We start from the raw sequence: 14,184 nt of genomic DNA on the forward strand, positions 1-14,184 counted from the left end.
GCCAGATTTTAAGAGTAAATGGGATGCCCATGTGGGGTCCCTAAGAGGGTGGAGTTAAGGATGGGTCATTAGGAGCGGGATCTCTAGGAGAACAGACTATGGGGGGGGGGTAGGTCAGTAGAGTGGGCAAACTTGAAGGGCTATCGCCCTTATCTGCTGTCATTTTTATATGTTTCTAACTGGAAAACTTCAATAAAAATATGCTTGAGTGGGATATTGAGTTTTCCTGTCATGACCAAAAAGTCTAGAAAACAGTTTTAGCTCACTGTGATCCAATGATGTCATTTGGCTGCTGCTATCTTGGACAGAATGTCATCAGAGTGGAATCAAATGCTCTCTTCTTCCTCCCCCCCCTTCCAACCATCCACCCAAAGAAGGAGACATTTTTTACATTTGACACAATTTTCCCTCTTCCCACTGGCTACCCATTTCAACTTATAATTTGAGAACAGCTGCTTCCTCTTCCACCAGCTAGGGGAAGAGGAAGCAGCACAGCTGCCAGTTTAAAATTACAAAATTGAAATGGAGAACCATTGGGAGAGAGGGAGAAATGAATTGGCTGCCACAGCCCCTCTATGGACTATACTCCAGCTGAACAATTGGCTATGGGACCAGCTGTGTAGGCCAGGAGTGAGAGAAGATGGCAATGAGGCCAACAATGAGGCAGAAAATGGTGGAGTTAGGGAGGGAAAATGGTGGAACTGGAACGTGAAAGAGAGTCTAGTGTGGTGAGACAATGGAAAAATAGAAAATAGTAGTGTTAGGGAGAAGAGAGCAGTGGGGCTAGTGTAAGAGGGAGTGAGACAGTGGTGAGTGGGGAAGTACAGAAAGAGTGCTGGACAAAGAGAGAGAGAGAGAGACTGATGATGGATGAAAGTGGAGAGAGAGGGGTTTGGTAGGAATGGACTAGGGAAGAGAGAGGGATATTCATAGGGATATGCTTGGGGGAGAGGGAGGTGGGAATGAAACTCTTTGGAAGCTAAGAAATTCCACAACCAAAAAGGATGGGAACCCCTGCATCAGAGCTAACAATAACTCTCAATAACTCCTTCTATAATAAAAAGAGTTAAACACATTTGAAAAATGGAACCTACCAAAAATGTGCCAATTTTTCTAACCTTCCACTCCCCCATCACCTAATGACCTGAAAAATACCTAAAATTCCATTTCAAAGCACGATCAGAAGCCCATGTTATAAATAAATCTATTCAGAGATACTGTAAATTACTTGGCCATCTCATTATAAACCATGGAAACAATAAGAGAAGATGGAGCAATCTCAGCTCTGTTTGAAAGAAGAAAATGGTAAGCAAAAGGAAACTGTTTTGAACAGTTCAGAACCACTATCTTTGGGTGGGGATGCCAAGTCTGGTTGGACCTATTCCTGTAGATGTCATCATATTTGCAGCAAGTAAATGTGAGAAGAGTTTCAACATCAGAAAATCCACCAGGGAAAAATCCTTGAGTCAAGACTAAGAGCCCATTTTACAAAGCCGCGATAGTAAGTCCCAACACGGCAAATGCGACACAGCCCATAGGAACTGAATGGCCTGCATCACATTTGCCACAAGGGAATCGCTACATACTTCAGCTTTGTAAAAGGAGCCCTAAGGGCAATGTTTGTTGCTTGTGCATATACAAACTTGGATTGGAAACACTGATCTATTAAGATATTTATGGCCTCTTTTACAAAACTGCGCTAGTGGCTGCGCTGCGCTAATGGCCCTGAAGCCCAAAGAGATTTAAAGGGCTTCGGGGCTGTTGCCGCACAGCAGCCGCTAGCGCGGCTTTGTAAAAGAGGCCGTTAGTCAACAAAATCAAAAAGAACTTTGCTCGAGGAAGGATCAGTTTCAAGCAACTATTGCTTTACTAAGCTGAACTTACAGATGATCATCCAATATTAGGATGTGCAAGCAGGAAATAAGGATAATATTAGGGTTCTGTTTTAACGCGTGCTAAATGCTAACGCATCCATAGATTATAATGGATGCGTTAGCATTTAGCACGGGCTAATATGGCTAGCGCGCCTTAGTAAAAGGACCCTGTTGATAGGCGTTTGGTTGTTTTTGTATATTTTTTTTATGTACAGCTTTTGATTGCCTCTTTGGAGACCGGTAGACAATATATTAGTATTTAAATTAGAGTTGGGCGTGTAACACATTATTACAGTGATTAATGGGTTAAAATTTTAAGGGAAACAATTTTTAACACAAGTTTTACACATTCAGTATTTTTAACACAGAGGCCTGGGATGGGCATGAGAGCCCTACCTCAACCCAACCCAACCCCATCCCCACTCCCACCCCTACCCTCGTCAGGCATTTCACTTTCCACACTCCCCCCTCCCCCCTTGCAGTTTCCTTAAACTCCTATATTCAGTATTTTAATACCTAAATTTGTCCAAGGAAAGACCATTGAAGCCTTGTCAGTTGGCACCATTAAACATTTATTAGCTTTATAAAAGTATCATCTCTACCCACCCACTTTTGTAAACTGTTAACCAATTGGGGGGGGGGGGGAACCTACTAAGGGCATTCTCATCATAATTGCAGCTGGACAGAAGCCTTTGTGGAATCTGGAGGACACACTTTCTCTTATCACGAACCTTCACCCAACATTCGTCAGTCCAGAAGTATGATGTACAAAAGTGCTGGTGACCTGCATCATATCCATGAACACCTTGACGTTTTCCCTAAAGAGGAACATCACATTGTGAACACAGAATGATTCATTTAATAATTTTTAAATGGAATGGGGGAGGGATGAAACATTTTTATCTATACCAGTATTCTCAAACCCTTTGCAGGGCCACATTTTGAATTTGTAGGTATTTGGAGGGCCTCAGAAAAAAATAGTTTATGTCTTATTAAAGAAATGACAACTTTGCATGAGGTAAAACTCTTTATAGTTTATAAATCTTTCCTTTTCGCTAAGTCTTAATAATAATATTGTAATTTATAGCTAAAGAGACATATGATAAAGAAACTGTTTTATTTTACTTTTGTGATTATGATTAACATACCGAGGGCCTCAAAATAGTACCTGGCGGGCCGCAAGTTTGAGACCATTGATCTATACCATATTTCTGGCTGTTGGTGATCAGTCAAGCCTCCCTTACTAATTACAAATGTCACACAAACCAATGCACTCACAAAGACCTGCAAAAATTCTTCAGAGGCATAAGCAAATATTTGCAGACATTAGAGGTGTCTTTAATAAGGTGCAATAAAAGTGGAGCTTTTACAGCACTTTGATTTCCCATAACCTGTGATAGCTCAGTAACAAAGGTTAGTCACTCCTGTGGTGGATGAAAATGCTGTTTGCCATCAACCTCGTAAGCAGTTCACATTGCTCAGGAACACCGGGCACTAAGCCACTTATCAATGCTCTCAGGTGCTTCTTAAAGGGGCCAGCCAAACTGCTGATGCCCCAGTTGATAACCTCCTTCTAATATCCACCCTACATTATAGACCCCCTTCCTAATGCTCCCCAAAATAGAAGTCTTTGGGGGTGAGGTGATAATTAGGGTACATCTATATTGGGAGTATCTGGAGGAGGAGGTCTTTTGGGGCAGGGAGTTGTGATTGAGGAGGCATTGGGAGGAATGGGGAGGGAGTCAACACCTTTAGAGCATCAGCCCCTTTAAGAAACTCCTAGGAGTATTAAGATGCAGTTTTGTGGTCCGATACTCCTGGGATGGAAAAATACACCTTGTGGTACTCATTGCAAAGCGTGCTATTTAATTTACATATTTAAAAGATGTTTTGCATACATTTGCATGTTTTACTTCTCATTACTGCATATCCTATGGTGACTTATTTTAACATGTATTACTGTAATATAATGCACGCAATTGATTTTTAACACGCCTTAAGGAGCAAGTAACACGTGTTAGGGCCGCAATGCATGTTAATAACTACCCCTCTTACTATAATTTCTTTTTCTTTGCCTACTTCAGGGGCACAACAGGAAATTCAAACTGAAGGAAATTGGCATGTAAGTATAGACATTCAGTTACAGAATTTCCCCTCAAATGCTTGCAGAGGTAGTTTGAACCAGGCTTCAAATTAATATTTTGATTGACATACTAAGGAAAATGCTTATACCTAACAACTGTGAGGTAGGTGTGACCAATCTGTGCCACTGTTAAGGTTATATGGGGTCAAATTATTAAAGTTCAATATACATAAATTCGTATATAAGTCACAGGTGATACTATTTTTATGGGCCATCTTAATGCATAGGAAACAAGCATTTGATAACCCTTTTATCTCTTTGCTGGACTTTCAGAAAGCTTTTGACAAAACCCTCATGAGACACTCCTGAGGAAATTAAAAGGCTATGGAACAGGAGGCAATGTCCCATTGTGGACAGGGAACTAGTTAAAACTAGTTTCTCCTCATAGTCCTTTTTGGCATCCCTCACCGCCTTGTGACATTTCTTCTGATCATCTTTGTTTTTGTTCCAAGCTTCAGTTGTTTTCGTGCGTTTCCATTTTTTAAAAGAGTCCTTCTTTTCTTTTATGGCTTCCTTCACCCCTCCAGTAATCCATACCGGTTCTCCCTTGCCTTTAGTTTTCCTTTTTTTTGGAAATCCGCGGAATGTAGAGATTTTGTGCTTCAGTGATAGTATTTTTCAGTAGGGACCATGCCTGATCTACCGTTTTAACTTTGTCTATCTTTTTCTTGAGCCGTTGTTTCTCCTTGGCTCTCATGCTATCGTATCTTCCCTTTTTAAAATTTAAGGTCGTGGTTGAGGTTTTGGTACGTTTCTCTTTCCCGATGTCAAGTTTAAAGTTGATCATGTTGTGATCGCTCAACCCCAGCGGGACCGTGATTTCTACTTCTTTCGTCGGTCCCGTAATGCCACTTAGGACCAAGTCCAAGGTGGCATTTCCTCTCGTTGGCTCTCCCACCATTTGTTCCAGGAAGCAGTCTCCTAGGAGATGAAATTTAATGTGGACAAATGCACAATGATGCACATTGGAAAGAACAATCCAAATTATAACTACATTATCCTATGTTCCACATTAGGAGTCACCAAACGAGGAAAAGGATGCGAGTGTCATCGTGGACCATACATTTAAATCTTCCAGCAGCAGCCAGAAAGCAAACAGAATGTTAGGAACTATTAGGAAAGGAAAATAAAATAATACAAAGAATATCTTATGTCATCATGCCTCTGTATCATTCCCTGCTAATACCACACCTGAGAATTGTGTGTAATTCTCATTGCTGTATCACAAAAAAAATATGAAGGGGCATTTTTGAAAAGACGTCCACGCATTGTTATAGAATACTCTCAGCATGCCTAATTTGGGTGCCCTTTATAGAATCATGCTGAGCACCTACATTTGCCGGTGCCCAGAGCATGATTTATAGAATCTGGCCATAGTATATGTAGCACACTGGCAGTAGCTGATTTCTGACATGCCCTGGAGTGATCATCTGATCAGATATTTGGCACAGACATAGGCTTTGGTGGATTTTGATTTGTTATACCTTACTCTTATGAGACCATGGTTGCATTGCTGTAAGGGTAAGTTATTACTGCTGGATATTGCTTTATTGTAATTTTAGGTTGTTTTGTTGTATGCCTCTTTATTGTAATATTTATGATAATGTTGTACAGTGCTTTAGATGGCTTTTGTTGGGAAAAGGATAAAGAAACCTAGTAAACAGAGAATAAAGAAAATAAACTTACTGGAGAATAGATGGATCAAAAGATGTCTAAGTTCACATAATATTGTGCGGTGTCCCTCACATAATTCCGGAACCTCGTATACTGGAACAGAAAAATACACACAGATTTTGCAGCTTATATAGACCTTTCTGGCCTGCAGACACTTCACAGAACCCCAAATATCCAGGTCTGATTTAGCCAGAGTCGGTCAGCATTTAAAGAAAATCTGACCACCACCAGTTGAATATTAACCCAAATGGTGATGATAATCATCATAATTGTAATCATAATCACTATAGCAGTAAAGGGGGTGGAAATGTCAAATGGCCTCCTCTCCCAATTCTAGATATTGACAGTGTCAAGTGGGTGAATTTGTGATCTCAAATGGTAATAAAGGCAATGCTATAATGTGCACCCACATACGTTACAGAATGCAAATGCTAGTAAATATATGGATAAGAGGTACCACTAATTGCTACTTACCTGCATATGTGTTAGCTGCGATTCTATAAAATATGCACATATTCACTTTAGATATGTGAGGGGGGCATTCATATTGGCAGAGCATGGGTGGGCAATGGGCATACTCTACCACATACACATGATACACATGTTGGGCCAAATTCTATATAAGGCTCCAAAAAAACTGGCACTGATCAGCATGGCGCTTCGTGTGATTTTATAAAAAGCTCCCACTATATATAAAATCATGCTTAGCGACAATACGCAGCATAATATATAGGTGCACCTAATTAGGCTAATGAAAACCAGGCCTAAATGCCTGCACCTAAGTTGTGCACGGATCAGGCGTATTCTATAACAGTGTGCCTAGTTTTTAGGAACGCCAACGATCCACTCATGCTCCATTCCCCCTTTTGAAATTTGCACACTAAAGTGATGCACATCAGTTTATAGAATGTGCCTACCAAGTTGTGCGCACAATGTCTAATTAGTACCAATTAGCATCATTCATTAGATGTTAATTGACAATTATCGTCAAAAATTGGCTTGTTAAATAATTATGTTGTGCATGCAAATTGGCTACGCACACCGATTTGTGCATGCAACTTAGGAAGCCATATATAGAATATGGGCAATAATGTATAGAATACCATAATGTGCATGAACAATATGCATGAATATGATGACTCACCGGGCACCCTTTACTGAAATGCCCCCAATGTATTATTATTATTGTTATTATCATAAGAACATAAGCAGTGCCTCTGCTGGGTCAGACCAGAGGTCCATCATGCCTAGCAGTCCGCTCACGCGGCGGCCCATCAGGTCCAGGACCTATATATTAATCTTCTATCTATACCCTTCTATCCCCTTTTCCTTTAGGAAATTATCCAATCCCTTCTTGAATCCCAATACCGTACTCTGTCCTATCACACCTTCTGGAAGCGTATTCCAGGTGTCCTAGCATTGATTCTGAATCTGTCCCCTCTTAATTTTTCTGAATTCCTTCTCGTTCCTGTAGTTTTCGAAAGTTTGAAGAATCTGTCCTTTTCCACTTTCTCTATGCCCTTCATTATCTTGTAAGTCTCTTTCATGTCCCCTCTAAGACTTCGGGTCAATACTTAGTTGTGCTATATCTGTCCTCTTGCAGTGAATATCTAGCTCATCAGTTGCACCTAGCAGCCACCAAGAATCCTATGCTACGGCATTGGCTCAGGCACTGACAGGAAAGTGAAAGCTCAGAACCCCCAAAATGTCTCCGATTTCCCCCCAAGCTCCCCTACCTAAAAAAGACTGTCAATTCCTCTCTCCGACCAATATCCCCGGAGCCCTTCATGGTTCCCCATCCCCCTCCCACTGAGACTCCCCAGGTGACAAAATACCAAAACACCTGGTGGTCTAGTGGGCTGAGTTGGATCAGACAACACCCCAGCTCAACAACTCTCCCCTTCCCCACTTGGCCATATAGGCCAGGATCCCCCTCCCCAGACACTCCATACCTTTTTGTTGGAAAATCAGGAGAGATGCCCACTCCCTCCTGTCTGCTCAGAGCAGAGACTTGGCAATCAGTGCAATAAAGGCTTATTGGCTATCCAATATTAATATTCTGGTTTGTATCAACTTAAAAATAAATTCTGAGAATACCTGTTCAAGTGCAGAATCCATCCATAAATATGGGCGGTAATCAAACTCCTCATCATCCCATGAGAATACCCGCCGTTTGAGTCGTAAAAACTGATTATCCGTTTCATCAGGCAGTAATGGTGCTCCCAACACCCCTAAAATAAAAGCATGCTGTTAATGATATGCTAAATATTTCACAAAAAGAATCCCTACAAAGTCAAAAGGGGCATTGGAAGAAGAGAAGTCTAAATAAATTCTCCTTATCGCCACCCCTGTGTGTTCATTAATTTATACCTCCACTCCACTTACATGTGTAACCAATAGCGTAGTAAGGGGGTGGCTGGAGGGCAGTCCATCCCAGGTGCTGTCTTAGTGGGAGTGCCAGCACCCGTCCTCCACTCCATCCCCTGCTTCTTCCAAAACCCCTGCTGCGCATGTGCACTCCTTCCTTTGTACCTCTTTAATTTTCCCGGTGTAAGCAGTAACACGAACTTGCCACCTGTGTCGGTGTTGGCTCGCTCTGACATCACTTCCGGGTCTTGTGCTTAGGAAGTGATGTCACAGGGAGAGCTGACAATGCCGGCTGAAAGTTTGTGTGTGGCACAGTGGCTAAAGCTGCAGCCTTAGCACCCTAAGGTTGTGGGTTCAAACCCACACTGCTCCTTGTGACCCTGGGCAAGTTATTTAATCCCCCCCCCCATTGCCCCAGGTACATTAGATAGATTGTGAGCTCACCGGGACATTCAGGGAAAAATGCTTGAGTACCTGAATAAATTCATGTAAACCATTCTGAGCTCCCCTGGAAGAACGGTATAGAAAAATGGAATAAATAAACAATAAATAAATAAAATGATACTGTTTGCGCTAAGAAAATTAAAGAGGTATGGGGAAAGGGAAGCGGGGGAGCAGTGAGGGACACTACTGTCCCAAGTGCCACTCACCCTTGCTCTGCCACTGTAATGTAATTTATTTTTATTTCTTATTTCTTATATACCGCTACATCCGTTAGGTTCTAAGCGGTTTGAAGAAAATATACATTAAGATTATAAATGAGAAGTAAGAAGGTACTTAAAAAATTCCCTTACTGTCCCGAAGGCTCACAATCTAACTAAAGTACCTGGAAATTAATAAAGAAGAGAAAATAAAGATGGTTGAAAAAAGAAAAATTCTATGTGAATTTATAGGATGGAAATTAAACTGACAGTGAAGAACTGTATGAAAAATACATATGGAATGCAGTTAGAGAGGGTAGGTTACAATCTATTTATGGTATTTGTTTAATTGGTTGATTTTTGCTGCTTGTGTTGCCAGAAGGTTGTCAAACATTTTCTTGCGTTGTGTGCCTTTGAGTGTAACTTACAGAATACTATACATTTTGAAATGCCTCTGCTACATTTATATGACTGCAGTTTTGCCAGTTAAATGGTTGGTGTAACTGTGGGTATGTAAATGTAAGCCATGTTGATACCAGGCTACGCTTGTATTCTGTAATGAAATCTGAAAGCCCAGTTGCTGTTAGAGAATAAGCTTTCACTATGCTGCACTGAGGCATCTAAATCAGTGGTCTCAAACTTGTGGCCCAGGGGCCACATGCGGCCTGCAAGGTACTATTTTGAGGCCCTCGGTATGTTTATCATAATCACAAAAGTAAAATAAAACAGTTTCTTGATCATATGTTTATTTAGCTATAAATGACAATATTATTATTAAGACTTAGCCAAAAGGAAAGATTTACAAACTATAAAGAGTTTTACCTCATGCAAAATTGTCATTTCTTTAATAAGACATTAACTATTTTTTCTGAGGCCCTCCAAGTACCTACAAATCCAAAATGTGGCCCTGGAAAGGGTTTGCGTTTGAGATCACTGATCTAAATGGAGGTGCATGTCCAGTTACCCAATTGCCCCCTACATGTGTTGCTCCCTTCAAATGTGTGATCCCGTGACCTACTAGTCTTGAAACTACTAGCAGCTGCAGGGAGACCCTCTTTAATTCAAAACTGTACAGCCAACCGGTGAGAGACTTTGGGCTGCCAGATAATAAACCAAGAAAACTGAAAGAAACCTTCTCTTCTTTTAGTGTGGAAGGGTTTGCATTTCTTGTTGCATCTGTGCTGGCTCAAAGACCTGTTTTGAAAACAGCTTTGGAAACTCTATTTTTAAAATAAGAACCAGGCTTTAGATACTTGTCTTTCTTACCTATGGATACTCTCTGGATAGATTCAGAAGCTAAGTTTTTTTGCTTAGCTCCCTTTGAACAGAAGGAGAGAGAGAGAGAATCTACTTCCCTTATTATTAATGGGGGAATCTGCCCAGTCACAGGAGAACTGCTGCTTTACAAGATAACCTATGACATGTCAATTGATGCTGTCTGCAATTGCAGATTCTCAAGCATGGCTTGTTTACACTCACATTTTTCACCCCAGGTACAAGGTCATTCATTCGTACTGAATATTCACCATTGGGACTTTGACCATGTTGACATCATACCTGGTGATGCAGGGCATAGTTGTAAAGGTCCACCTCAGCTATCACTGATATATTATTTCTTTACAATTATAATAGCATTAGGGGACAATGCCACTGACCATCAGCTATGACCACTGTGGCATTGTCCAGCAGAGTTGGGGCAGTCCAGGGGCAGTGTCAAAGTGGTCCGGTGGGAGAGTCGGTGCAGTCCTGGAAGTTATATGGGCCCCAATGCCAGTGTCCGGACATGACCTGGCATTCAATATCCAGGTCTAATTTAACTCATGGCAATCAGTGTGTTAAAAAAAATACTAACTGCCAGCTGAATACTGATCTGCTTGTCTTCACAAAAAACAAAACTGCCCGGCCAATAGTCAGTGCTATTTAACTAGCTAGGAACAGCACTTAGGCCCGGATTCTTTAAACCAGGGGTGTCCAACCTTTTGGCTTCCCTGGACCGCACTGGCCGATAAAAATGTTTCTGGGCCGCACAAACGCGCAAATGCTGCAGCAAGACAGAGGAGGGAGATGGCAAGACGGTAAACACCCGGGGGCAGCAGAGGAAAACACTGCATCGCCCTCGACCAGGGTTGCACAAAATACTTCACTGGGCCACAGGTTGGACACCCCTGCTTTAAACGGTGCAGTTTTTGTAGGCACCGGTAGGCAGTGGCATAATAAGGGATGGGGGGGGGAAGTCTGCCCTGGGCGCCATCTTGGTGGGGGCACTGGCACCTCTCCTCCTCTCTGCCCCCCTCCCCACTCCTTCCTGATACCCCTTGCCGTGCGAATGCGTCCCTTCCCTCGTACCTCTTTAAATTTTCACGGCATGACCAGTATCACGAACTTGTTGCCCACGTCAGTGTCGGTTCTCTCTGACGTCATTTCCGGGTCCCACGTGGGCAGCAAGTTTGTAATGCTGCTCACACTGGGAAAATTAAAGAGGTACGGGGGAAGAGAAGGGGGCACACGCATGGCAGGTAGGGTCGGGAAGGAGCGGGGGGGTGTGGAGAAGAGGGCAAGGAAGGGGCACCACTGCCTCAGGTGTCACTCACCTTCACTATGCCTCTGCTGGTAGGCGACCAAACTCAGTAAAAAAAAAAAAATGCTGTTGAAATGATGCTTTGAAGTGAGTTTTAAGGGGCCTACCGGTGCCTAAAAATTTGTGCTGGAATTTTACGCCTCCTTAGGCGCTTTAGGCCACCAATGCCACTGTGGGCATGGCTAACACCAGAAGTGTCATTAGGCGGCCTAAAGCATCCATGGAGGCTTGATTCACATCATAGGCAGGCATTGGGAATATAAGCCAGGAAAACCCTGGCCTACATTTCCGGCACCTACCTTTGTCAGAGGCGCAATTCTGCATCCGGCGCCATCACATGAGTGACATGCGATCAAAAGCGGCCGCCGACAATGGCACCGGTTACAGAATCCAGGCCTTGATGGCTAGCAGACTTAGCCGGCTATCCACAAAAATTAAAGCGCCGGCTGGCTAAGTTTGGCAGCCAAATCGGGCTGTGTAAATAGCTGGTCTATCTTTGGCCAGTATAAACTTAGCTGGCCAGCACTGAATATCTATTTAGCCAGCTACGTTTATAGCAGCCAAAAATAAACCGGATAGTTCAGTGCCGGTCACCAGAAACAACCTCAACACCGATTGAAGAAGCCAGCCCGGCTAACTCCCACAGTCTGACTTTCGGGCCCTGTTTGTTTTCCAGAATTTTACTTGTTTTGCAATCAAGTTTTCATAGAGCATGTTTTGTGTAACGCGGGGAGAGTATGGCGCTGTGGTTAAAGCTACAGCCTCAGCACCCTGCGGTTGTGGGTTCAAACCCACACTGTTCCTTGTGACCCTGGGCAAGTCACTTAATCCTCCCCATTGCCCCAGGTACATTAAACAGATTGTGAGCCCACCAGGACAGACAAGGAAAAATGCTTGAGTACCTGAATAAATTCATGTAAACCATTCTGAGCTCCCCTGGGAGAACAGTAAAGAAAATTGAATAAATAAATAAATTGTAATATATAAAGTACCCTTTGAAGGATGGGGGTGGAATCTGTACATGGAACTGTCATGTTACAGCACAATAGCCCAAACCACCATGCATGGCACTTAACTTTGCCATTTTAAGCAAATGGGGGAAAAAATAGATCTCTAGAATACGACAGCAGAGGAGGGCTGCCCAATTTCATTCCTAGGGCAATATTTTATCTTTGGCTTTCCTTCACAATTCTATGTATCTATCCTGGATTTTCCTGAATTCTGTTACTGTTTTTTGTCTCTACTACTTCCCTCGGGAAAATGGTCGTAACTAGAAAGAACACTCATAACATCTCATGTTCCTTGAAACAGTTTAGTATCTACAACAGATCATCAGTTCTATGCAACACACAAGATCTAGGAACGTAGCATGGCAAAGAAACGTCAGATCTTACCTGCCAACAGTGCAGCAATGAGAATAATCTGAATCACAGAGCTTGTCATGATAAATGAATTAAATATACTTCTGCCACTCACAAACCAGTAACTGTGCTGCTATGTGCACCTGACAATTATCTAGCTTAAATATCATTTACAGAATCCTTGTGTACAGCATACAGACCGGGGTCAGGACAGAGAAGGGCTTCCGTCACTGTTGCTCATTTTAAACATCACTGCCATTGCCCTTTGGACTTGGGAAATCTACTCAACTGACTATGGCATGACAGCAGTTCACAGATACTCATTAACTCAGAACAACTTTTTGAAATATTGCCTCACAAGGCTTAACTGAACTCTTCACATCTGGAGTTTGCAAATAAATTGGAAATACAGTCTGGAAAGTTAGCCCGATGGCTCAGTGGTAGGTCTGTGTGCTGCCATTCAAAAGACCTGAAGTCAATTCCCGAGTCTGGATTTTAGGCCTTAGGCCTGGGGATGCTGCGGAGGCAGCATTCATAGCCCCTTGGCTAGAAAAACATCAGTCACTGCACACCACTGTCATCTAGTGGCCAGCTTCTAGGTGTATGTGCACTGGATTGTGATCCCAGCTGAGAACTGTTATCAAATTGGCTGGGCTAGATGGGGCAGAGAAGGGAGTGTGTTAAAAGGGTAGCCCGCTTGTAGTTTCAAATAAAGACACACGGAACTGTAGCTCAGTAGAATCCTCTTCTGACTGAGAAGGAAGCCAGAAGGACGAGAAAATTGCTAGCAGAAAACAAATGTGTAGTTGTTAAGCTCCCTTTCAGAATCCCAAATGTGAAGGAAGGGCTGGTAAGAACAAGACAAGATGGCTATTTGAGGCTGTTGCTGGACCCGGACCCTGCAATCTCATTTATGCTGGGCATTTCCATTGATTGCTGCCACACCCATAGGGAGAAATTCTATAAAGGGCATCAAAAAGTAGGTGTCAAGGTGCAGAGTGCTAAGCGCTAATTCTGTAATGACATCATGACATCCAGACACTTGTCTAGAATTCTAGTGTAATTCAACATTTAAGCACCAATATTGAGATGCCCACTTATGCTATGTCAATAGTAGGTGTGATATGTGTGCCTAGCTGTGGCAATTTAGTTTTTAAGTTGAGTATTCTGTAAGCTGCATGTATTAATAAGGGCTCAGCTGTTTGGGAAAGCTAAAGTGGTTGGGGCCAGGGCAGGGCTGGAGCCTGAGTCCTTAATGCCTGACAACATGCAGAAAGAAAGATCAGCAAAGTAGTTACAGTTAATGCCTTTCACTAAATTTAGATATTAGATATGTATCACATGCTAAAGAATAAATTTGCAAAGATAATCAAACAGTGCAAAATTGAGTAGATATATATAAATATAGGTCTCAAAGGCAATTGAATCGGATGATGCCTATACCTCTACAGAAACCTGCAGCCAGTCTGCCTCCTTTTTGGATGTGTGGTCTCCAGAATTGTACACTATGAGGCTCATAATCAAAACTTTGAAACATCTAAAAACC

At 42.4% G+C, this 14,184-nt stretch overlaps 1 protein-coding gene across 3 annotated transcripts; it reads right to left on the bottom strand.

Annotated features, from left to right (window-relative positions):
• Positions 1-2,434: 2,434 nt before the first annotated feature.
• On the bottom strand, positions 2,435-12,887 carry C4H3orf85 (chromosome 4 C3orf85 homolog). Of its 3 annotated transcripts, none has more exons than XR_004539066.1 (4): positions 12,672-12,887; positions 7,789-7,922; positions 5,704-5,784; positions 2,435-2,692 (listed from the first exon to the last, which is right to left on the bottom strand). XR_004539066.1 is itself a non-coding variant. In XM_033940308.1 (3 exons), exons 1-3 carry the CDS (start codon positions 12,718-12,720, stop codon positions 5,719-5,721), a joined length of 249 nt encoding a protein of 82 aa, XP_033796199.1. In that variant the 5' UTR covers positions 12,721-12,887; the 3' UTR covers positions 5,703-5,718. The 3 variants fall into 3 exon arrangements, 1 of the variants encoding a protein (XP_033796199.1); XR_004539067.1 differs by having other exon boundaries at positions 12,839-12,874; XM_033940308.1 differs by lacking the exon at positions 2,435-2,692 and having other exon boundaries at positions 5,703-5,784.
• Positions 12,888-14,184: the final 1,297 nt, after the last annotated feature.

The sequence above is a fragment of the Geotrypetes seraphini genome, chromosome 4 (assembly GCF_902459505.1).
Source record: "Geotrypetes seraphini chromosome 4, aGeoSer1.1, whole genome shotgun sequence".
Taxonomy (NCBI): domain Eukaryota; kingdom Metazoa; phylum Chordata; class Amphibia; order Gymnophiona; family Dermophiidae; genus Geotrypetes; species Geotrypetes seraphini.

Bases quoted from the DNA above. Each gene is read 5' to 3' on its own strand.
- C4H3orf85 (XM_033940308.1), bottom strand. From the start codon at position 12,720: ATGACAAGCTCTGTGATTCAGATTATTCTCATTGCTGCACTGTTGGCA. The intron at 7,923-12,671 runs GTAAGATCTGAC...CTTTTATTTTAG, and splicing joins CATTGCTGCACTGTTGGCAG to GGGTGTTGGGAGCACCATTA. The intron at 5,785-7,788 runs GTATTCTCAGAA...TTTCTGTTCCAG, and splicing joins TGGATTCTGCACTTGAACAG to TATACGAGGTTCCGGAATTA.